At 45.7% G+C, this 24,778-nt stretch overlaps 1 protein-coding gene across 5 annotated transcripts; it reads right to left on the bottom strand.

Annotated features, from left to right (window-relative positions):
• Nucleotides 1–1,338: 1,338 nt before the first annotated feature.
• SLC39A13 (solute carrier family 39 member 13) lies at nt 1,339–24,461 on the bottom strand. 5 transcript variants are annotated; one of them, XM_065066046.1, is made up of 12 exons: nt 24,292–24,460; nt 23,152–23,244; nt 22,582–22,681; nt 17,226–17,525; nt 16,684–16,797; nt 13,824–13,945; nt 12,431–12,583; nt 7,089–7,178; nt 6,656–6,706; nt 6,295–6,427; nt 6,063–6,162; nt 1,339–4,151 (listed from the first exon to the last, which is right to left on the bottom strand). In XM_065066046.1, the coding sequence occupies exons 4-12, from the start codon at nt 17,491–17,493 to the stop codon at nt 4,076–4,078; spliced, it is 1,107 nt and encodes a 368-aa protein (XP_064922118.1). In that variant the 5' UTR covers nt 17,494–17,525; nt 22,582–22,681; nt 23,152–23,244; nt 24,292–24,460; the 3' UTR covers nt 1,339–4,075. The 5 variants fall into 5 exon arrangements, with proteins under 5 accessions (XP_064922118.1, XP_064922119.1, XP_064922120.1 ...); XM_065066047.1 differs by lacking the exon at nt 23,152–23,244 and having other exon boundaries at nt 24,292–24,461; XM_065066048.1 differs by lacking the exon at nt 22,582–22,681.
• Between the last annotated feature and the right edge of the window lie 317 nt (nt 24,462–24,778).

Genomic DNA, 24,778 nt, shown 5'->3' with positions numbered 1-24,778 from the left:
CTGGTGGAAACGTGCAGCAACCACAGATAAAGCTTGTTTTAACCACATGTCAGCATGATCCTCTTCAGCAGTTCATACTGGACAGATGGGATTATCATCCATGCAACTGCACATTGGTGCCTTCAAGGCAGACAAATTGAAAGGGCTGCTGTCAAAAGAATTTTCCTACACATACCAGCTAAATTAAGTCTTCCACATCAAGAATGATAAAATTTCAAATACAGTCACTGCTCTAGATAACATGGAAATATCCTTCAATTTTAACACCTCTCTCCTGGAAAGAGCCAATTCTTCATGTTTCTTCAATCTGCAATCCTGTTATGTCACCCTCCTCTCTACATCAGTTCCTCAGGCTATAGTTGCAGAACACAGAGGCTTTGGCAAGACCACCACCTTAGAAAGTTGACATGTATGAGAATCCTTCCAATTGTTTTCCCCTCTGTGCTGCAGCAATTGTGCCAGAGCCACTCTGTGGAACCTGTGAACTAGGCAGCTGATTAATCCTTGTTATTGTTGACTGCTTTTGAGAAAGAAAAAGGGATGGGGGAGAGAGCCTCACAGCGCAACTCCAGGGGCAGGGGTACCAGCACAGCCAAAGAGAAATCCAGGGACAGAGATTCCAAAATGTACATTGTTGGCAAAGACCCCAGACCTTTAAGTCATGCCCTTGATCACCTACCCACCTTCATCTTCTTCCAGCTCCTGGGTTACAGTTTTCCTCCTTCTTAAAGAAAACTCCTGGTAAGAACTGAAGGCCATGTACTACCATCCAGCATTTACAGGTTGAAAATCTTTAAAATGAGGAGGGGGATAACACATGCTCCAAACCCATGTTTTTGAAGGGTAGAGAAAAGCCCCTTAGTCCTTCCTGTGCAATTCCTACATACAGTGTTTGATGACTGTGCCTTTGTCCCACGTGGCAGGTAACCAGTGTAGGCCTTGAGGGTTTTAGATAAAAAATTAAAAAAAAAAAAAAAAGGCATGCCAAAAAAAACACACTGATCACAAGAAAATATGGTTGCAAAACTCTCTGGGTAGTCAGTTAACCATGCAAGCTCCCCCTCACAGAGGAGCAACTCACTTGGTGATACTTTTCAGGGAACCCAGAGCAGCAGCCAAGAATTATGATCAGACCGCACCAGTCCTGGCCCACAGTCCCATGGCAGCAGGAACAGGAAACAGAATTAGAACCTTTTCTTTCAATTGTCAAAGGCTGAGGGCAAGATAGAGCCTAGACTTCTCTAGACTAACTCAGAGATATTGCTATGCAATTCAAATGAAATGTGAATTGAATTTTTAATTCAATGAAAAGTAGCAGCTTCAACAAAAAAGCACACACACAGAGAAAACCATTTATTTCATCTCTATTGTCTCCATGCAGAGCAGACCAATACAGATGAAGGGGGAAAATGCATAAGAGCAGCTGAAAAAATAGAGCTAGAAAATACAATTCTCTCTGCATTTCCAAAAGTGACAAATGTGGTGGAGTGTTACTCCAATCCCTCCCAAGGCTCTGCATCCTCAGCCCCAGGGCTGATGTAGTGGAAAACTAACAAGCCCCTCTGTCCCGCAAGGCCTGTGCTACCTTCTACCAGGGTAGAAGAACCACAGACTGTCCAGGCCTGTGGTAGCAGCCAAGAGAAGCAACTCAGAAATCCTTTCTTCAGTGTCATCCACTTTGCATTCCTGAACGCTGAGCACAAAATCCTGACTGTGGTTTTCAGTCTTGGCAAGGCTCAGTGCTGATGCAACAACACCAACACATGGGCACTCCCCTGGCAATGCCTCAGCTTAAATCTCAGCCTCATTTTGAGAAAGACATCTTGGGAAACAGCAGGCACATCTTTCTGTGCAAACCTGCTTCCTGCAGAGCCCTACTACAGGGTCTGCTTAGCCTCAGTTTCTGAGGAAGGGTGAAGGATGAGGAGGAAAAACACCCCAAAGCTACAACTAGAGGGTTTGCATATGCCACCAGTCCTTGCAGGCTTATCAGATTAATCCTCCTTCCAGGAAGGCAGGAAGCACATGCTACCTTCAGACTCTGCAGAAATTGCATGATAGAGGAAGCAGTTGGAAAGGGAAGGCAACTGTATAAAGAGGAGTCAAAAAATTGCACCAAGCCTCCCTCGTTGCAGTGAAACTAGTTACTGATGTTAGCCTGGGGTAAGGAAAGCTGAAAAAATTTGAGACAGCAGTTCCTGGGCAGAGAAAACTGCAAGCATGAGCTCTCCAGTGCTCCCTGAAAAGTAGGACAGGAGCTGTCATAAAGAACTGTGTCAACAGTTCAGGAATCTCTTAGGGAAGTAAATGCCTCCACTGTGGGCAGTGTACCTGCCTTGCTGCTTTGACCCAAATCGACCTTCTCAAGGGATGAGCCCTCTTGATAAAGCCCTGTGCAGACCAGAGATATACTGATTTACAAAAGCTGTTTAGAGACAGAACTGAGTTGGTGCAATTCTCATTGTGGAACCTGTTTTGTATTCAATTACTCCACTAGCTCAGTTAGACCTCTTTTTAAATTGATTCAAGCAAAGTGAGGATAAAGCTCTACAGAACAGATGATCTAGTAACTCTGCACACGTCTGTGACAACAAAATATCTCTTTGGAACGATGGCCTGGTCAGCCCCATTGGGATGTGGGAAAGCACTGAAAATGTCATTGATTTTTATTGGTCTCAAATTGTGAAAAATTTTATCCTAAGCATCACACAATGGAAAACTCTTAAACCATACTTATTGTCACCTTTTCATATCCCTTTTTCTTCTTACTTAGCACACCGCTTTTCCAGACCCACTTAAAAAAAAATCTTTTCACCAGCAGTTTCACCCTTCCCCTTTCCCCCTCCCTCCAGTGTTCTTTGCTGCTGTGCCCCTTCCTTTGAGAGCTGTCAGTATTATTTCTTACCCATTCATCCCCAACAGACTAACTCCATTGTGAAGTAACAAGCCCAGAAACAGGCTACTATCTATATTTTTGGTTGTAGCATGCTCTGTTCAGTCTCCACTGAACAGAAGAACAGAGGAAAAGCTTACCAGGGGTTATCGGCTGCTGACCAGGCTGTAGCATTCAACCATTGCCCAACCTGCGCAGACCTCTGCCTTGACAGCCTAGGGCTGCTGTTGCACACTAGGCAGGACTAACTGCTACACCTCCAGAGAGCTCTAAACATGGTATAAGGCAGATGGTGGGTGAGTCAGGTCTTGAGAGCAGGCTCAGAGCCATGTTCAGCTAATGGTTACAAAGCAAGGGAGGTCAGTAGCAGCAACTGCATGGCTTTCCTTACAGATTTACATGAGCTGATAGCACAGCAACAGAAGACACATTTACTGACCATTTTTCAAATAAACAGGCTGTGCTGGCTATTGGAGTGGTTAGGGCTGAAGTGAGTAATCTCCAGGCTGAGCCATTTAATTGTAGTGACCTATCGTAAAGCGCCTCAAGCTCTGGGCTTGATTTCAACATAAACAGACACAAAACAGACCAAATAGGTGGACTGCTGAGGCTAACGCTACCTTTAGGAACAGGTGATGTCAATGAAAAGTCAGAGATCAAGTTGGAAAGCTGCCCTTCCCCTCTACCTCATAGCACCTTAACTCCTCGTGGGTAGAGAGTTCTGGCTAAAGCTGTTAGTTTGCTGTTGCTTTGCCATCTCTCCTCTGCCTCCAGCCCTTAGAGTGGTAGGACAAGGCCCTCCTCTTCATCAGCTGCAGGAATTGCCTCTGTTGTTTTCACGCAAGAGCTTGGGAGTTGTAGTTCCATCAGAATGAACCAAATGAAATGTTGTCCATTAGCTGTGGAGCAGTTGTTCAGTTCATTGCTGCTCACTGTATCTTTTGCTCCATTAAAACAAAACAAAAAACAAAAGCCCTGATGTGTGGATTTTAGCAGAACAGGAATAGGAGAGCCAGGGAATGAAGTCCTGCACAGCCAGACCTCTTTCTCACCTGCTTCTCATATTAGCAGCCAGATCTGCACGCACACACATAGAAAGTAACATTAGTGTTCCTTATTGCTTTGTAATAGCTCAGAGTCACTGTGGTGACTCTGGGAGGCATCATGAGGTCTGCGCAGAGGTCACTCAGTTGTGAGCGAGAGTAGCACCATGACTGTAATGCCTGTACACAGGAGCAGAATTTGCTGCAGGGAGTTCCTGGGAAAGAAACAACAGAATTAGGAAGAGCCACAGACCAGTCCCAATAGGCAGCAGTGCAGAGGTTCACAAATGGTTTGTTCTTTGCCCTTCCAAATCTAGTACAAGGAGAACATAACAGCTGTAAGACTCTTTCTCAGCACCCCAAGCAAAGAAGTTGTCTATAAACTGACAAGTATTTGTTCCACTCAGCTGCAAGGTCCAACTTCAGGTTTCAAAATCTATTTCAGCTGATTCAGTCATGCAGCTACCCAGGTATACATTCGTGTCCTTTCACAAGAGAACCAGCAGTTTCTGCAGCATGCTCACTGATGCGTTAGGGACCTCATCCAGCTAACAAGTACAGGTAAGGAAAAAAAAAAAGCTAATGAATTTTGCCATTCTTTCAGCATCATCTCAGGTTTATGCTGGATGTACCTACCACCTCTGCATACCCTGCCAACAGCTCTGCCAGCACAAGAGGTTACCAACCCAAAAGCAAGCTCCCAACTGGTCATTAACAGTTCTCTACCAGAAGTTCCTGCCTCCTCAGATATAACTGTGGAGCTGTTTTTTGAGCACTTCCTTAACTGTCTCAGTCAAAATGAACCAGGTGAGCCAGGGCCTCTTATTGCAACTACTGAAGTTAGCTGTCTCATTACATCTGAAATAGGAGGGAACATTCAGGGGCAGCTCTGCTAGTGGATCTGGGAGGGCCTTTACTGCGGTACAGCTGGGTTTGAACCTGCTACAGCCTTAATCAGACTGCAAGAAACCAGAATAATACAGATGAGAGGAGGCCAAATATACCAGAATATATATACACCAGTGCAGAAGAGAGAGAATTGAGGTGGGATACAATAACAAACTATGAAATGCTGAATGATAAAGAGAAGAAACTATTATTTTCTACTCACACAACAGTGACATCTAATAAAAATCAATAATCAAGAGGCTAAAAACCAAAAAATAAACATCATTTAACACAGTACTGTCAAACTACGCAAACTGGCTGCCAAGGGGATATTGTAGAAGCCCAAAGTAATGGATAGCATCAAAAAGGGACGAGAAACATGTGAAAGATAGGTTCACATGTGGTTATCACACACACACACACCTCTATGGGCCCCTGGTTCAGACAGTCCCTAAACCAGATCATGCCAGAAGTTAGAAAGATAGACTGGGTGTGATGATTTTGCTTGGATCGAGTTAATTTTCTTCACAGTAGCTGGAATATTTTCTTTTTAGTAGTTATCAGAGTCTTTCGTTCTGGATTTAGCATGTGAATGATGTGGTAACACACTGAACTTCCCATGCCTTTTTCCAGGACAGAGTTAATGTTTCCTTTCCAGTAGGCAGGCTGTGTTTTAGAGTTGGTATGAAAAGAATGTGAGGAATCAATGATGTTTTGGATGTTGCCAAAGACACCAAAGACTTTTTCAACTTTCCAGTTGCAGGTGCAAATAGAAGCTGGGAGGGAACACAAAAGGACAGCACCTAGACTGACATCCAGGCCGGCCAATGAGATATTTCCTACCATTAGTATTATGATCTCACTTGGGGGATGAGTGGGGAGGGGGGCATGGAATGAGCAGCTGCAGGGTCCTGATTGCTGGCTGGGGTTAACCCACAATACTGAGAACAAGTCACCTTACTGGACCTGTTTCTGAGCAACCTGCTCTAGCTGCTCATGCTACATACAGCACTAGCATGATCTTTGGGACTGACCCAGTTGAAGGTTCTTATGTTTTATATGGTCTTTGTGGTCTCATAAATGCAATAGTTAGCACAGCAATCTATCTAGATTCCAGCCTTGCCCATGAGATTTGGAAAGCTGGCATTTGTGTGCTCCCAGAATAGGCATGGGGAAGGGTTGTATCCCTGCTCCCTGGCAGAAACAATTGCTGCAGCAGAACAGGAGGGAACACTTACCAAGGATTCTTTTCCTCTAGGAGATCAGGCACAACATTTACCAAGGCAATATACAGAAATCCTCCAGCAGTGAAAGGGAGGATCCAGGCTACTGTATCCCCTGCAGAAATAGAGAAAGCTTTCTTATTACTGAAACAAAGCCATGGGAAAGAACAGAGAAGGGAAAGAAGATACACACATGAGAATGACAGGCCTCCTCTCCTATTCCTACAGAGGTCCCAGGGAGCCTTACCTGCTCCTTTTGGTGACTGAGCACATATTGCAAAGGAGGCTCCCAGAATTCCCCCCAGAGCTGTGGAAAGCTGCATCTTGGCTGCACTCCAGCGGTCAAAGCCAGCCCGAAGTAGGATTGCAAAGTCTCCAACCTAAGAAAAACACGAGATGATAGTTAATGAATATGAACATTCTCAGTCACAAAGGCCATCCATAACAAGACTGGTGTTTCAAGATTGTTTCTAGTTTTCCATGTTACAGTCTCCCAGAGGGAGCAGCTTTCAAAGGGACAAGAAAATGTTTACCAGACCCAGCGCTCCTCTTAGTAGATGGAGCACTCTTGTGATCCCTCATGATGGCAGGATACAAAGCTCACTCACCTCATGGGGGATTTCATGCAGGAGAATGGCCATTGTGGTTAGGAACCCAACCTGTAGCAGAGGAGAGGTGATTAGGAAACAGTTCTGCAGCTCTGAAAGATGACACTTTCATCAGCATGCCAAGACCCCTTTCTCCAAGTTAAGACTTGTTACTCAGAGTTCAGAACTATTCAACATAAGGGTAGGTGAGCTAACCCTCCTCCTAATGTCTAACATGTCCCAGGTTTCAAGAAGCTCTGCATCAGAAGATCAGGATAGGGTTACTTTTTACTGTAGTCTCTGTTTCCTCAGAATCTTCCACAAAACAGGAAGGAACTCCTCTCATAATTGTGTTGTTTTGTTTGTTGGGTTGTTTTTTTTTTTTGCGCATGTTGCATCACACTTGAGAAGAGGCCTTTCCAGTTCAGTACCCAGCTGGTGGCAGAAACCTTACCTTTCTGCTAACTAGGAAGCTGGCTGCTACTGCCAGACCGTGTGTGAAGTTATCAATGGTGTTGGCCAGCAGATTGAGGTATCCACTAATCTGCAAAGAGAAGGAAGAACCCCTGATAAAGGGAGAGACATAAAAAGACAGAAGAACGCACATGGCTTAGATACAGGTTATACAGAGTCATGATCAGATGGGAAAGATCAGGACGCAGCACTTCTGGCGAAGATCATAAACTGTGTCAATGCTCAAGTACAAATTAAATGTTACATTCAGTTTCAGAATAAATGAAGTTTTAAGGTAGGCAAGTATTGTCCAAGATCATGATAATCATCTTATGCAAATGACAAAGAGCTCTAGAAACAGAAAAAGAGAAAGGAAAAAGAAGAAAGCCAAAATGCAAGAATACACCTGACTCTAAATCAAACCAATTTTAGGTAACACTAATTTACGCAGGTGACTGGCTTCAAGTATGACCTGACCTTGTTTTCCAAGCATGTACGTTAATATCCAACAGTAAAGTATCTCTTCTTCAAAAGCTGGCAAGAACAATGCAACAGAGCAAATGCTGCTGAAAGTGCTTTTTATAACTAAACAAATCTTCAAGCATTGTACTAAAAAAGATTGTGCTCGTGGGTTTGCTTTCCCTTAACAAAGGATAAAAAGAGAAGATAGTGATGACAGTCACCCATAAGCCACCTGCTAGAAGGATGGGTAGCATGTATACACATTTGCATATAAACACATTTCTTAAAACTATACACATAAAGCAGCTTCCTTCCTCCCAAGTCCTTCTCCATGTTAGACCTCCCCATCATGCTAATTATGGTCATCTGCAGACAAATTCTGAGTATTTGACCTGAAGAGACTTATGAGGGTACCACCCCAGCTCTCTTACTCACAAGTTTGATTTTGTTTGTTTGTTTGTTTTCCCCATTAGATTTAACAAAAACTACTGCGTGTGGGTCCTGAGATACTGCAGTTCACTACATGGCACTGCAGTTTAAATTATTATCAAACCAGGGGTTAGCCAATACATCAGGATGTCTCTAGACTGCAAGAACAAAGCTGGCATACATTACACACAGGGCAGCATCCAGCCAAGTCAAGAGACTGTCCAGACTAGTCTGGTTTCATGGGCTCTTTTTAGTCTTCTGTTCTTCCCTGTTTCTATCAAACTCTGCTTGGGGCGTCTTTTCTTCCTGCCATCTGGATGCCACAGTTCAGGCGGGGATTTCTGTCAAGCGTCTCTCTCCAAAGTACCACCTTTCTGCAAGGCACTTTTATGGCAAAATCTCCGGACCTCTTTATAGGCTCTAAGTTTTTAAAAGTGTATTGATGATTAAATATGAAAATTAAGAATTAAGCAAAGCCTAACAACAGGTCACGTTTAAGTAACAATCTAAGCAACATCTCCACAGTAGATGCAGAAGTTCCCTGCATGTTTTGGTGAGAAGCCGAACACAAACGGACGCATGTAGGCAGACCCATGAACATAGCAGTTTTACTTCTCATTCCTCATTTTCAGTCAAATATGACTGTCCAAAATTTCTCCTTTTCATGTTGGGATTTTATGTGATTGTGTTTTCTCCACAGGCTAATAAGAATTATTCACATAAATTTTACACAAAAATGCTTTCCCATATCACTGCACACGGAAAAAATAGAATTCATGATTAAAACACTATGACTTTTTCTTGTCAGTGGCTTGGCCAAAAGCTGTCACTGAAAGAAGCAAAGTCTTGGAGTGCTCAGAAATAAACTGGGTTGATTTGACAGTTATGAGCCTCTGACATTTACATTCTGTGAATTCCTAATAGGATGTTCTCGTTGCTCATAAAGAGCACAGCCAGATGAAGTGTTTATGTTCACGCTTAGAATTAATGTCACTGTAAAATAAAACATACTTCTACAAATCAGCAAGGACCCCATGTGCCACAGGGAAAAAGAGAGAATAAGCAAGGTAGAAGTACTCTACAAAGATTTTGCTTGTTGAGGGAATTAAGACTGCAATACAGGACAGAACTGATCTATGCTTGGGCGCAAAGGTAGCCTCCCACCTGCAGTTTTCAAGCTAGGACAAATTATTACAGCAGCAGCTCAAGAGCAGAAGTTCTGAAATATATGGACAAAGGACGACTGATTACAGCTTACTAATCATTAAGCCCGGAAAGGTCACCTCATTTGTTTAAATAGCATCTTTCCCTTTGTTTTCTGAAAAAAAAAGGAGGTTACTGAGTGAACAGTAGAACCAAAGAAGTCTGGCTTGTTACAGCTTTCTCTCTTTTCTTTGCAAGCACCTACTTTGCTCACTTCCAGCAACGCTGTTTCCCTGCATGTTCCTTCCCCGCTCTGCACTGCATGACGGCCGCTTCACGCCAGGAAGGCGCAGTGGGACTTACCTGCTGACCTGCCAGCCAGCCCAACCTGCCACGCAGCAGGCAACATCTAAGTTCTGCCAGGGTTTGCATTCCTCCTCTACCGCCATGCTGATTTTTATGGAACTTGAAGAAATTTGATTACCCTCAAGACTTCTGTCCTCTTTTGAACTCAAGTAAAATTAATTATGGGTTCAAAAGTTATTGAAAATGAAGGGCAGAACAGATGGACAGACAGATGGAATGAATGCTTATGTTGTTGCCTAAGGAAACAGGCTAAAAACCACAGGAATATCTTGGTAGTTTTGCTAATTTTCCCCCTAACAGAAAGACTGTTAAAACATTCAGATTATATGCTCAGAAGGTAGAAACTTAAAACTACACACATTAACTCATTAGTTTCTATTTCATGCATAGTGACAACAGTCTGTAAGACTGAACAGACGTGTTAGGATTTTAAAGCTAAAAGGGCCCTCCACGTTTGTCTAGACCTTCTACATAACACAACTGAAAGAATCTTATTCAATTTCTGCACGAAGCCCACTGTTTCTTAAGCTATAGTGTACTTTGTAGAAAGCAGCTTAGAACACAGCTTAAAGTCCACAAGTGATAAAGAATCTACTATGTCTCTAAGGTAAGGTGGTCCATTGGCAAGTTACCTTCAGTTACAGAGTTGTCTTTGATTTCTAGTCTGCTACTGTTTGGTATAGCTTGAACTATTTGAATTTAGTCATGCCTCTTACATGGGTGTTTGTATACTTTAAGTCGCCCCTGATCTGTCACATCTGCAGAGCTAAAGGCTAAAGAAAAGCACCTCTTATTACATACTGCAAACCTAAAATAGTAATTTCACTTCTCTTTCAATACCTTTGCAAATTATCAGTAGTATTTTGGTTATTGTGAATAACACAACTGGAAAAAGTCAGATAATTGTTTCATGACTGCTATACAGAAAGAGGAACACTTGCCTCTTATATACTATTTCCTACTCACTCATCCTCCCGGCTGTAGAATCATAATGGAAGAATGTGTTCAAACAATTTCCTACTGTGATTCTCCTACCTTTTTCCAAGGCATTGACTTCCTAGAAACTGTCCTTAACTTGTAAATGTGATCTGCATTCTCTCTTAATCTATTCCTTAATATTTGCATGTATCAAAACATGTTAAAAATTCAGCTCTTTTGATGAAGTCACTCAGTTTAGCTGATATCACTCACCTCATGCAGTCACAATGTGCCACTTATGTAATACAGTAGCATCTGCAAAGGTGAAGATATATTGGTTTTATAAATAATCACTTACAAAAATCATAAGCCACCAGCGAACAGATTTGAGAGGGGCTGCGTTAATCCAGTCACTGTTGGTAATATATAATAACAGATTTTTAATACAGTTAATATTAGCAAAGTTGATTTCTTGCAGTGCTAGTTTTATTCAAACGTGGGAGAAAGTTGCTTTATATACTTTTATTCAGTCATAAGTTAGTTTGATAAAGGTAATGACATTGGTAAAAGGCAGGGGAAAAGTGTCTGATTGACAATTATTTATCTTTCATAAGATCATAGCAATTAGCATTAATTGCATTATTATTACTTTTTACATTAGGACCAGGCCCTGAGCAGTTGTGTCTGTCAGTGTTTCATTTCTACTTGCAATCAGTGGTAGACTAGCCATCCTCTAAGTCCCTAGTTCCTTATATAAACCTTTCTAAAATAACGCCACAATGTTTCATAACCCAGTAATATTGGTTTCTTCATCACTATCACCTCTAGAAATGCCAATGCAGCACCCTGCAGTTTGTGCAGTGTTCTGTATAGGTTACATGAACGTGATAGATATAGAAAGTACACCAGGACCTTAGCGTATCTTTCACGTTGTGTAGTAAGAGCTACAAAATTACAGCAAACCATATCTGAAATAAAAAGACTGAAGAGTCTCTGACAGACCACATAATCCAGATTTGGGGTGCTTCCTGCAACCGCACTTCCTGTTCATAGTTACTCTCCTACAGTCTTGCACATTTTTATGAGCCTTCAAACTCAAATTATAGGTTCTCCTTCACAAAGTGATCATTTACTCTCTTGCTTGTAATGTTCACCCACACAGGGGTTTCTGCAGCGCAAAGATAGTAACGTAAAACTGAAAGCAAAGCCAATCTAAAGGTTTGCTGCTGCCCTATGGTACAGTACTCCCTTTCCTTCTCCACTGCCAGTCCCTATGAGCTTCCTGATCTCTCTTATCCCAGCACTACAGGCTGCCTGTCTACATGTCAACCTGATTCAAGAAGGGAGGAGAGAACTAAACCTATGGGGAAAAAAAAAAAAAAAAAAAGATCTAATTCTTTGCCTGTTTAGCTTCCTGAAAAGGTTCACTGTGGGCTCAGATGAAGTCCAGTGCAAAGGAACTGACGGGAAATACAGGTTTGGAGGCAGAAGTGGACAAGAAGCCCTTTTTGGCAGCAAATAAACTGCTAACCTGAGAAAGTGAACTTCTAAGTTTTACAGTAGGTAGCTTCAACTATGAAAAGATTCCCAAAAGGTGCCTTAAAAGGAAATGTACAGCTCACAATTGGTACACTGCAGGCACTAGAGAACAGAGAAATCAAGGTACAAAAATTTAAGCAGATAAAGATATAATGGCTACAAGATATAGAGTAATAAAACGTGAAAGTACTATACTTTGGTCTCAGAATTCAGTCAAAATGCACATCATCACGCTTATGCCTTCACAATGGTGGCTTTGCCTCTTTTGCATAAGCCGCAGAGTAGATTTTCTCTAAATCTCCTATTTCCTCCCTGTTGTGACTTTAACAGACACTTTGACAGAGTAAAATCAAGCACAACTCACTCAAACACTGAATTTTTCACTCAGACGTGGCTCTTTCTACAGACAACTCATCCTCCTAACTGAATTTTAAAATACGCGCCCTGAAAACGTAAGATACAAAGGTCAGTTTGTGGGTCTCTTACCTTGATTCTGTTGTCTTTTGGACAAGACTGGAGAGAGGAGCCATTACACCGAGTTGAACCTGTTCCTGCTCTTTGGGATTGGCCTGCCACCTTCAGCAGGGGGTAGCCACTTCCATTGGGAATCTTTCCAGTTGGTGCTTTGGAATCACAGCCCTGAAGTAGGGGAAAACAACTTGTCACTGCTTTTTTGTCAGTGATGAATGAGCATGAATCAAGGTCAGAAATCCAATCTTCATCTTGATCTTTTTGTCCTTACAGTGCAAATCAGCACTTTGGTACCCGAGTTTAATAACAACTGCCAGAAATGAGAAAGATTTCAGAGACCATTATGAGACAAGAACAAAGACCTCCTCAATCACCAAGAGAAGGAAAGTAGAAAGAGAAAGGAGGAATTGTAGTCACACACCCTTGGCATGAGCCACATTCCACTGGAATGACAATGGACTGAGCCTGCCACTCCTGCTGGCAGCTGTGGCCCAGAGAAATACAACTCCATCTGGGAAGGGAATGGGGGAAAGAAAAAGTCTTTCTCTCCCCAGTGCATCAGAATAACTAAGTCTAGAGAATTATTCTATAGCTGGCATTGTCAAAGCTCGAACAACAAAATGTTTATCTCAGACTTCAGTTTCTCTATAAATGTGAAGATTAAGTTCCTTTCACACTTCAAAGTTGAGTCAAAATAACACCTAATTGCTCCTATGCAGTGCCTGACCTGCAGTTTCACCTCTCAAAAGTCATGGCACAGCAAGGATTGAATTGTCTATCAGAGCTGCTGCTAGGAGCTGTGCAGATGTCTGATGACTAGCTGCTCTCCTCTATCTTGGAATTACCTTCTGGTACCTCTGTCTACATTGCTCCTTTGCAGTTGGGTGACTGTCCTCTGAACCATTACTTAGTATTACCTGGCCAATCATAGACCCCCTCTACCACATAAAGTTAACTGAACAAATGCCTGGTGCAGGCCCTACCCAAGAAGAGCAGGCAGTGAGAAACACCTTCCAGAAAAGGTTGGTCTTTGTCCTGACTGAGGACCCAGAAGTGCAGTGAGCCACAACAGCTCAGTGGAACGTGCATCAGCAAGCTGTCATTCCTCAAAGGTGACTCGAGCAAGAGTCTCATCTGCAGAGTACTCCAGCTCCCAGTCCCCATGAATGGGGAGCTCTGTTTTACACAGACCACATCAAGAACCAAACCAGCCCAGAGATGAGAAATCTAAGTTAAAACCACAAAACCAAAGCCTGGAGATGAAACACCTTTCTCCTAGAGTTCGGTAGCAAAAAGCTCCCAAAGGCATAGATAAGCTTCAGGATCACCTGCTGAGCCTGTCAGATAAGGTGTTTAGTACAGTTCTCCAAACAGAGCAGCACTCCCTCCCCTCTGGCTGCTAACTTACCACACCAGGGCACTCCTTCTCTTCGTTCTCTAGGAAGATCTTCTCTAGCACCAGGAAAGTCAGGAAACCAGTGATCACCCAGAGACCCAGAAGCTTCTGCTGCTGAAAGCTCTGCCCTTCTCCTGAGGGACAAGAGAGAAATCTTCATGTCACTACAGTGTTTCACACATGTGAACCCACCTTAGCTTGGTTTAACAACAGTTCCAAGACAAAAAACAAGAAAATACAATGGAAACATCTCCTGCAAGGAATAAGGAGCAAACACATCTCACAGCGAATTAGTTTAATTTAACAATTCAGAGTGAGAGATCCCATTCCTTTTCCTTCAATAGTGCAATCCAGAATATTTCCTGACAACAATGGGAATTTCCCTGAGCTCCAGAGGCAAGGGAAGATTACATCAACACAAATTCTGAAGCTGTATCTATTGAGCAGCAAGCCCTGACATGAAATCTGCCATTAGTGGAGATGCAGATTCACCTTCCCCTTTCTGCCACACCTGGGTAAGTTATTAAGCCCAAAGCTACAAACGTTCTTTTCAATTACAGCCACGCTTGTGAGAAAATCAACCATTCAGCCTGGCAGCAGAAAAGGAGATTGCACTGCAGTGGAAGAACAGAATGACTCTGTAACGGGGTTTACATGGGTCAAAGAAACACTTATGCTTCAGGACAGTCTGGCAGAAGCAAACGAGCTAGAGCAGGAACACAGTCATCTGGGAACCACTGTGGAAAGGAGAGAAAAAGGACAGCAGGTTCTGCTGGCAACACCACAGCTGTGAGGAAGAAGAGGACCAAAGGCCAAGCAGATTTGAAATCCCCAGACACAGGTGCAATGAAGTCTGTGATACTCAAGGCTTCCTCTTCTCTCTCTCACATTTACAGCAGGGAAATGATTTCCTGAATTCTCAAGGGGTGGGATGCAGCAGCACTTGCCTTCTAAGCTATGCGTTTGCTGAAGCAGAGAGATACAATCACTACAGGTTTCAAGAACTCTGGTGAAGGAGATACACTGGATACCACAAGCTCTATCCCAACCCAAACAGAGCTAAGTTCACCGGTGAACACAAGTTTCTGTCATGTGCATTTCCTTTTTGTCCCCCTATCCCCCGGCCCCATCTTTGTCATGGCTCTACGGACAATTTGCCATGACTTCTTGAACAAAGATTGAGAAGGTAACACATTCGGGCTCCTGGAGGTCAAAGTACCCAGCAGAGGGTCCCTAGTTAGTCCCAAGAAACAGGCTCTAGGAGTAACACTGTGACAAGGTGACCTGCTTAGCGGATGAGGGAAAGGCTGTGGATATTGTCTCCCTAGGGTTCAGTAAAGCCTTTGACACTGTCTCCCATGGTACTCTCCCGAAAAAACTGGCTGCTCATAGCCTGGATGGGTGTACTCTTTGCTGGGTAAAAAACTGGCTGGATGGTCAGGCCCAAATGGTTGCAGTGAATGGAATTAAATCCAGTTGGCGGCCAGTCACGAGTGGTGTTGGCCAGGGTTCAGTATTGGAGCCAGTTCTCTTTAATCTCTTTATCAATTATCTGGATGAGGTGATCAAGTGCACCCTCAGTAAATTTGCAGACGACACCAAGTTGGGTGGGAGTGTTGATCTGCTGTAGGGTAGGAAGGCCATACAGAGGGATCTGGACCAGCTGGATTGTTGGGCTGAGGCCAATTGTATGAGGTTTAACAAGGCCAAGTGCCAGGTCCTGCATTTGGGTCACAACAACCGCAGGCAGTGCTACAGGCTCAGGGAAGAGTGGCTGGAAAGCTGCCTGGCAGAGGGGGATCTGGTATTGATCGACAACTGGCTGAACACAAGCCAGCAGTGTGTCCAGGTGGCCAAAAAGGCGAACAGCATCCTGGCTTGTATCAGAAATACTGTAGCCAGCAGGACTAGGGAATTGATCATCCCCCTGTACTCAGCACCTCAAATACTGTGTTCAGTTTTGGGCCCCTAACTACAAGACACTGAGGTGCTGGAGCATGTCCAAGAAAAGGCAACAAAACCTGTGAAGGGTCTAGAGCACATGACTTATGAGGAGCAGCTGAAGGAACTGAGGTGGGTGCCAGTCTCTTTTCACAGGTAACAAGTGACAGGATGAGAGGAAACAGCCTCAAGTTGTGCCAGGGCAGGTTTAGATTAGATATTAGGAAAAATTTCTTCATGGAAAGGGCTGTCAAGCAGTGGAACAGGCTGCCCTGGGAAGTGGTTGAGTCACCACTGGTGGAAGCATTTAAAAGACATGTAGCTGTGGCACTTAGGGACACGGTTTAGTGGTGGACTTGCAAGTGCTAGATTAACGGTTGGATTCTATGATCTTAAAGGTCTTCCAACCAAAACAATTCTATGATTCTACGGGACAGATTTATTGACAAGATGCATCTGATGGGGCAGAATCCCCACCTGCGATGGTGCACATGTTCCATGTACCAGACAACACACACATTCACAACTTCCCACCAGGTTAAAGATTCGTTCCCTTTCCTTACAGAAAGGACAAAGAAAAATCAACAGATATTTACAGGAGTTCAATGCAAGACAGGAAAAGTTGATAGACAAGAAATCTATTGCAAGTTACTAAACATAAAGAAACCATGGCCAACTAAGGAAGCCTCCAATTTCAAAATCTTTGGAGGACTGCAGAGTACAAACATGAAGTATTACATGTGTTTTTATTGTTCTTATATCCTTCCCTAGAAATGTGCTTGTAGACATTTTTTGAAAGAAAATACCAGCGTAGACCAGTTTTGGGGCTGGCCCAGCCTGGCTGGCCTCATGTTTTCACGACAGAACAGACTCAAAAAATGTAGTAGTACACATAGCACAGGCTGCTTCTAGGCACATAAGGCTTTCATACCTGTTGTTGCACTGCATGTGTAGGCCCAGGCTTCAGGTAGAAGGTGCAGAAACACATTCCCCAGTAGTCCACCGATTGCAAAACTCAACAACTGCTTCAAACGGTGTGATCCAGCTAAAAAAAAAAAAAAAAAAGAAACAAAAACCAATCACAACTCAGCCAGGAGCCAAAACATCTCCAGCTGAGATTTTGCACAAGGAGATCTCAATTGGAAGCATCCGCAAAGCAAGGTTTCAAAGGAGAGAGCACAAAACAAATAGCTAGAGTGCAAGAAAAAGCCCCTGCATCACTTGGCTGGGTGTGAGAGGGTCCTGGACTAAGCAGGGTGCAAAACAAACAATACTCTTTGCACAAGCTCCGTCCAGGGCTTGCATTTGTCTGAGGATTCCCTATCAAATTGCCAGGTATGGACTAAGGCACTGGAATGGATGGCCTATTGTAAAGGACAGTATTTCTGTGACAAAGTCCTGTTCATCACTGTGCCATTCAGTCACAACCCAGGACTGTGGCTTCAGAAAGGCTAATGCAGGTAGCAGGCTTACCTTCTGACCGCAGAGCAGCTCCTGTCTCAAACGGGATCACCAGCAAGGGGAAGACCCCACTCAGCCCCACCATGAACGAACCAATGAGGGAACAGATCCATGCGTCCAGCCGCTCGCTGCTGAAAAGGTTTCCCCAGGATTCTGCCTCCTTCTCGCACAGAGGACCAGAACTAGCGGCAACATGACCCCGTGGGAGCTGCTGAGCTTCACAGGCCACGATCAGAAACAATGACAGCATCCAATCAAGCAGAAGCTTTTGTTTTGTCATCGCTAAGGACTTTCAGCCAGGCTGGCCAATTTCTGAAAAGAGCAAGGGAGAGCAGTTCTGAGAGCATGCCCTCCCACCATCCTGGAGGAAAGGCCTCATACCACCCCCTCCCTCAGCATCTTAGCGTATGTACATATCCCCATAAAGAACATCTGAAACTCTTCCTGATTTCAAAACAGTACGAAAGCACAGAGAGGCTGTTTATTGTTGGGTGCACGAAACTGCACATGAGACACCTTGTGAAATCTGGCCTTCAGCATCTCCCCTGAGGTGGACTGGACAAGGACTCCCCGTACCCTTGTCCTTGCCCTTCAGTGTCCTAAGGCTTCAGAGAAAGGTATTGACCAGAGATGCTGCCCAGGTAAGTCTTCTCTTTGCCATGGAACAGCATCCATGTAACAAATCAAGATGCAAGACAGGCAACACAACGGAGGTCTGTAAAATCATGAGTGGTGTAAAGACAGGGAGCAGAGGCAGATGACTCACCATCTCTTCAGACATAAGTGCTAACAGCCATCATATGAAGCCAGTGAGTGTCAGCTTCAAAACACAACAAACAAATGTGACTCTTCACCAGCACGTAACTTGTGTAGTAGTACTTCTCCAAAAATGATGGAGAATTTTACATGGATTCAACAAAAGACACAGAAGTACTAGAAAGACATATCCATTAATTGTTCATGGTTAGACAGCTCACACTGGACTCAGGAAATCCCCTTATCTGAAAGGAGCTGGGGGCTGGAATCGTAGTTGGAAAATATCATATATACTTGTCCTATTTTTATTCTTTCCTAGAAGTATATTGGTCAAAATCAGCACAGCTGTTACTAAGAACTCCTCAGTCAAGAAAACTGGAGCAAAGTGGGCATATTAGAAGAGGAAAATAAAGATAATTACACTCTCATTGGCAAACAAGAAAGCAAATGATGCAGAGGCTGAAGTACAAATGCTTCTTCAGTGTCTAGAAGAAAAAGTGAAATGTGACAAGCAAAATCAATTTGGAAATGGGAGAAAAGAGTGGGTTAGAAAAGCTTAACAAATGTTCACAAAACAGCTGTAGGCTGAGAGGGAATAAGAGCATTCACCTGAAAGCATGTAAGAAACCAGCCAAAGTAATCTCTGAAGCGCTAGTAACCATCTTTGAAAATTTACAGGAACATAGGAAGGCCACAGAAGGCTGAAGAACCATCATGCCTCACCTACCTTTATGAAAAGGTAAAAAAAAAAATAAAGGTGGGAGAAGACTTAGGTCAATAAACCGGTAAGTTCAATCCTCTGAAAGACTCTTGATCAAGTTAAATGATCATTTTGTAGTTACCTATAAGATAAGAAAGTGATAAAGATAGCAAAGCATTAAGTAACAGCCAGACAGAAAGGGGCCTGAAATATCAAGACAAAATCCAGGGTGTTGTAATCAATCCAAGTGCTTACTGCCACTGAAAAGGGCAGTGTTGCCCCTTGTGCCCCCCTATGCTCACACGTGACTCCACGAGTGAGCAAGGTCAGAACAAACTAGCAGGAAAACTATTTTTTTAGAGGCTTGACCCTTTTCCAGTTTCAGTCGCTGAACTGGATCACTGCAGGAGGAAGTCCCAGCTGCAGTGAGCAACCAAAAAGACAATTAAAGGACAGGGTCCCATGGCTCCTCTGAAGGGGACACCAAGCTCCAAGCACGGTGACCACGGACATCAAGAGCAGGGAAGATGCAGGAAGGAACCAATGAAGAGACCAGCTTAGGCAGCTGTGGAAGAACCACTACAACTTTTTGTGGCAAGATACTGTCTGCTCAAGTGCCAACTCTACTGACTCTCACAAACCCCATCACTTTTCTTTTTTTTTTTTTTGACATTAAAAAGTCCCTCAACATAGCAAGTTCAAACCAGCTCAGGATTTTGTAGCATCTTATTATAGTGTTTTGATCTGGCTGCAGGACCCCTAGACCTACTTACGGCATTCTATCAAAACAACCTCTGTAAAGATCAGTACAAAACAGTATACTAAGGGGAAAAAAAAAAATCAAATGGATATGACAGTAACTCCAATGTGCCGGAAAAAGAATGCAAACATGCATTACATTGATTCAGAAATTAATTCCAAATCAGCAACATAAGCCTGCTACAAAGTAGGCAAATGACATCCAGGGTCATGTCAGTAGCTAGACTGTAGTTGTGACACAGAAGCAAGGATTCTCTCCTGCTCCATGCAAGTGAAGACTTTAGCCAGCCAACTACACCCAGCCTCACACACTCTTCTTTATAAAAGAGATGAAAAAATCAGAGACATTCCAGTGGAAAGAAATAAAAATCAGAGTGTAGAAAGCACAACCTGGAAAAAAACAACTAAAGGACTTGGGTGTGTCTGGTCTTAAAAAGATAACACTGAAGGGAACAGAACAGTCTGTAGACATTAGAAGTCACAAGAAAGGGGGAAAGTGCTCAACTCTTCTTCTACATGCAGCATCAGCTCAAATGGTAAACGAGACTCAGCCTGGAGATGAAGAAACAAATGTACATGCTGCCAAAGTGGTGATATACTGAAACAGGTTATCTATGATGCAGAATCTCCAGCACATTGGTTTTTTGTTTGTTTGTTTGTTTTTCTTTTGAGAAAAAGAATACACCAGATGCAGATGCTACTTGATTGCAGTCCCTTCCTTCTTGAAGTCCCTCCAGCCCTACACCTGTAATTCAATGTAAGCTGGTGAAAGCCTTGTTCTACTGGCAGGACACTAGGAAAGGGAGGCAGGTCATCAGCTGCAAATCACTGTTGGCACAACCACCTCAAAAAAACAGGGAAGGAGTGGGGGCACAGGGGTTGCAGCAAGGGACATTTTCATCTCCCACAGCAACCACACACCAGTTCAACTCAGGCGCTGAAGTGAACACGCACTGGACCGATGCTCAAAGCGCAGTTAACAACTGTGAGGAGAGCCTGATGGGGCAGAGGTGCTGCCCTCTGCCCTGCTCCACCACCGGAACGTACCTGGGATGCTCACAGGCCCTCTGGCTCCCCTCACTAGGGTTCAGGCTCCCCCCACAGTTATGCAAACAGACACCATGGTAAAACTATGCCCCTAAATTTCTCCTGAGGGCAGAAAAGGGGGGGAAGATAGGAAGGTATTATAGATTGTCCCCTAACTGAACAGTTTCTTCTGTCCCAAGTACCCATACAGGCTGAAGCCGTCGGCAACAGAGGTATCTGCACGAGGAGGTGACCAGACTATTCATGCAGACTACACCAGCCCTAGCCTTCTCTCTGCTTACTAGGGGCTGCATAACAACCTGCAGTGAGAACTTCCTGCTTTCAAAAAGATGGGCACCCCTACCAACCCCAGAGCAGGCCTGACAGATGTCCTCTTCCTTTGTGACAGGATTACACCTAGAAAATGACTGAGAACAGCTTACTGTGAGTGGAGAAAAAAATCAGGATTTATACAACCACCACGCGCCTACGAAGAGGCAAGAAACACAAACGGCAAAACAACTGCTCTCCTCAGCTTGAAAAATGATGGGAATTGGCACAAACTGGCCTCTTCTGCAATACTGTCATTACAAAGTTAACAGCTTTTGAGAATCAGTCTGGAAAAGAAACCACTGCAACTGATGCAACAGGTCCATTTCTTCCATCTCGTTTTCCAGACTCACAGCCCACATCTGCCTCAAGGGACAGCTGAAAAGGTCTTTGAGACAAAGTAACCAAAATCCTGGAGAAAGGCAGTAGCACACAGGAAAAAGGGCATGTTCAAGGCTCTGAAAACAGGCTGCATACCTGGCTTCACATCCTTCTTCAACAGCAAAAGGGACCAGGTTCCTCCAAAAAGAGGTGGTGGTAGACAATAACTGGGCATAAAGGGGTAGAACATGGATTCCCCTAACTCACATTTGTGTCAGTCAACTTTCTGTGGCTCGCAGGTCTTTCTTCTCCTGTTTCTCACACAAGGTAAAAACTGTACATTTCTTCACACCTGTGATGCCTGACCATCATTACCTTGTGGCTCAAGAACATCCCCTATCTCATGCAATAAATTACTAATGCTTATAAAACATCTACGAAGAACTTGGTGCATCACCCAGGACACATCTGCACTGATCTTTGTGGCCAATTAATTATTTAGAGTATATTCCCAGCATTTGCTTCTTCCTAACATATCATAACCACTTGCTCAAAAAAATGCACTTTTTATCCATGTAGCCTCTTTGCTTCTCTATCTTATTACCACATGCTACTCATGAGATATTAAGTTTACTTAAGGTTTGTAAAGTCTAAATTCAAGCTGGCTGCTCCTAAGGCAAATATGTAAGAGGACAAAAAGGAACAGTCGAGATGTAGTACTAGGATAAAAAAAGCTCACGAGAGAAAATAATACCCTGCCAGTACAATTTCAGAGGACGGAAGAAGCCTTTACCTACTCGTGATTTTGGACAACAGCATCTGTTTTAGGAACTCAGCTAGATGAGGTTTTGAGAAACTTTTAGAGAAAGCACCTGAAGGTGCTCAGAGAAGTCTGTGGTCCCTGCAAGGCAGAACCAGGTTCATAGAGAAAACTGCCATAGAGAACCCTATTTTCTCAAGGGTATATGACCTATTTAAGAATGCATGGCAAAGAAATAGCCAGTGCCTCATTTACTCATCTGTTTTGACAAGACCACTGTTTGGAATGACAGTTCCCAGCCACGCAGGATCACAACCTGGTCACCATTACCACTGACAGCATCCTCCAGAGCACCACGTATCCCACGCAGGTCTCAGAGCTGAGCACTCAGGTCTGCTCAGCTCCTTCTGCAACAGCCTCAGAACTGGCATAACTGTGAGGTCTTCCCAACTCAGGAAGAAGAAACAAATGAGAATTTGACATTTACAGACCCTGAGTGGGGGGCAGGAGAAGGCTGCACACCAAGCCAGGAGAAGAGCTCCTGCCCCCTTCCCAGGAGGCTCCCAGGGCCTCCGGCACCCCACAGCGCTCACTGAGCAAGCACTCTGTAGCAAGCACTGCCTGAGAAAACACGGACAAAACTTAAAATGCCAAGGCAATAACCTATCGGAAAAGAGAAAATAAAATATTGACACAAGGATGATTCCTGCAGCAACCTGTCTCCTCTGCTCCCAGATGCTCTTGCCTTCTCAGACCACACAGCTTCATCTCTGTCTCAGCATAATTGCTCATTGCCACACAACGACGTTTTAGATGCTGTTGGGGGGAAAAAAATGAAAAAGAAAAGGCTTTTTTACAAGTGTTTTCTCTGGAAGCCGGTTGCCTGGTCTTACAGTTGCAAAAGAGTACTGCATGGAATGGAAAAAAGTTATTTTCCAGGGAGGAAGCACAATTTTCAGCCAAAAAATTCTCCGCAAGCCGCCTCCCTCCATTAGCCCTGTGTAGAGCATTTAATTCCTCCTGAAAGCCCTGGCCCTGGCAGAGGCGCAAAAGGTCTCCAGTTTCCCCAGAGCACTCTCTTCTCTCTCTCCATCACTGCCTATCTCCAGGGAATGCATTGCTCTGGTGGGACCCTTCCCCTATCCCTTATACCTCTTATAAAAAAACACTTTGCACAGAGACTCGCATTTCTGCAAATCACGCACATCACAGCATGCGCAGCTAAAAGCTGGAGATGCCCAGGATTAAGAACAATGGCGTATCGCAGATCAGAACAGATTACAGACCCCAGGCAAACCGAAGAGCTGGCAAGCAAGACAGTTAAACACTGATGGAACCCCACCGCCGTTTGGGAGACCACGACTCCTTCTCCATCCTACCTAGGATGAAAGAGGAAAGTTTGCTGACGGGGCCATGGCGTTCACCCCCTCGGGGCTAGGAGGGACTTCTCTCCTCCCACCCCACTCACCGCGGCAGCCCGAGGCAGAGGCCGGGCAGACACCGCCGCCTCCTGTCCCCGAGAGCAGTCACCCGGTGCCGCAGCCCTCGCCCCTGGGCAGGCTCCGGCACAGCTCTTATCTACAGACGATTAACACGGCGGCCCCACTCTTGTCATCGTTTCTAACATCACCCCGGATGGCGTCTGATGGGACAGACGCCGAGGGTTTTCCATCACAGGAACGCTGACCAATGCAAAGTGATACGGATTGGCCCGGGGCGGGAGGGGGGGAAGAGTAATTAACCCTGATCACACACCGTACTGGACCAATACGCTAGTTGCCCTCCAGGATCCATGTGCCACTGTGGCCACGCAGACCCCGGCCCGCTCCGGCGGGGGACAGGGGGGACAAGTCCCCGCGACGCGCGTCCCGCGAGGGGCAGGGAGCGGGCCCCCCTCGGTGCCCAGAGCTTCCCACGGCATCGCCGGCCGAAGGAGAGACTTCTAAAACTTTCCCCGCTGCGTCCCGCGGAGACTGAGCTCCCAGCTCTGGACTCGCCGGCAGCGGCAGCCGCACAGCGCCGCTCCCCCGGCAAGCTGCCGCAAAGGCGTGCTGCACCGGGAGGACGCCGGCCCGGGGAGTCTGCGGGGAGTCGGGAGCGGGCGGCGCGCAGCCTGCGGTCTCGCCGGGCCGGGACACGGCTGCCGGCAGAAGCGGCCCGGCCGGGCTCTGCCCGCCGTGTCTTTCCCAAACTTGCCCCGCGCTGGGCTGGGCCGGGCCCCGCCGGTGCCAGAACGCGGCTCCGCCGCGGGCAGGGCTGCCCGCCGCTGCCCTCGCTCACCCCGTCCCGCCGCCGCCCGGGGCTGAATTGCGCGGCTGCGCCCGGCTCCCACAGTCCCCCCTCGCCCACCGCAACAGCGGAGCGGGGGTAGCCCGGCCAGCTCTCGCGTCCCGCCGCGCCGGTCCCGAGCCGCGAGCCGTCGTTACCGTGCGCCACCGCCGTCGTGCCCCGGGCCGCCGCTGCCATCCAGCCGCAGCTCGGCACGGGCCTGCCCCGCCCGGCGGCCCCTCAGCCCCGCCTCCCCCGGCCGGCCACGTCGGTCCCGGCTTCCTCGGCACCAGCGTCGCCGCCCCGGCGGGGACCCGCCGCCGCTCGCGCTTCCGGCCGCGGCCGCGGGGGGGCGGGCGCCGGGCGAGCTTCCTGCCGCCCCCCCCGCCACGCACAGTCCCCGCGGCACCGGGCGGCCCCGAGCCGGGGCGGAAGCGGGACGGGCCGGGACGGGCCTTGCGCTTTTCCCCGTCCTGACGGCCCTGGCCGAGGGGGAGTGGCCCGAGCTCCGCCGCCGGGGCCCTCGGTGCCTCGGGGAGCCCCGGAGCGGCGCGTCCTGCCCCAGCGGAAAGAAAGTCTTCGCAGTTCGCATCTCGTACAGACAGTGAGGTATTCTTACGTATCCTCCGTACGAGCTGCTGGGCA

Source organism: Columba livia, chromosome 5 (genome assembly GCF_036013475.1).
Source record: "Columba livia isolate bColLiv1 breed racing homer chromosome 5, bColLiv1.pat.W.v2, whole genome shotgun sequence".
NCBI classification, from domain to species: Eukaryota; Metazoa; Chordata; class Aves; order Columbiformes; family Columbidae; genus Columba; species Columba livia.
This window is presented reverse-complemented; position numbering and strand designations above follow the sequence as displayed.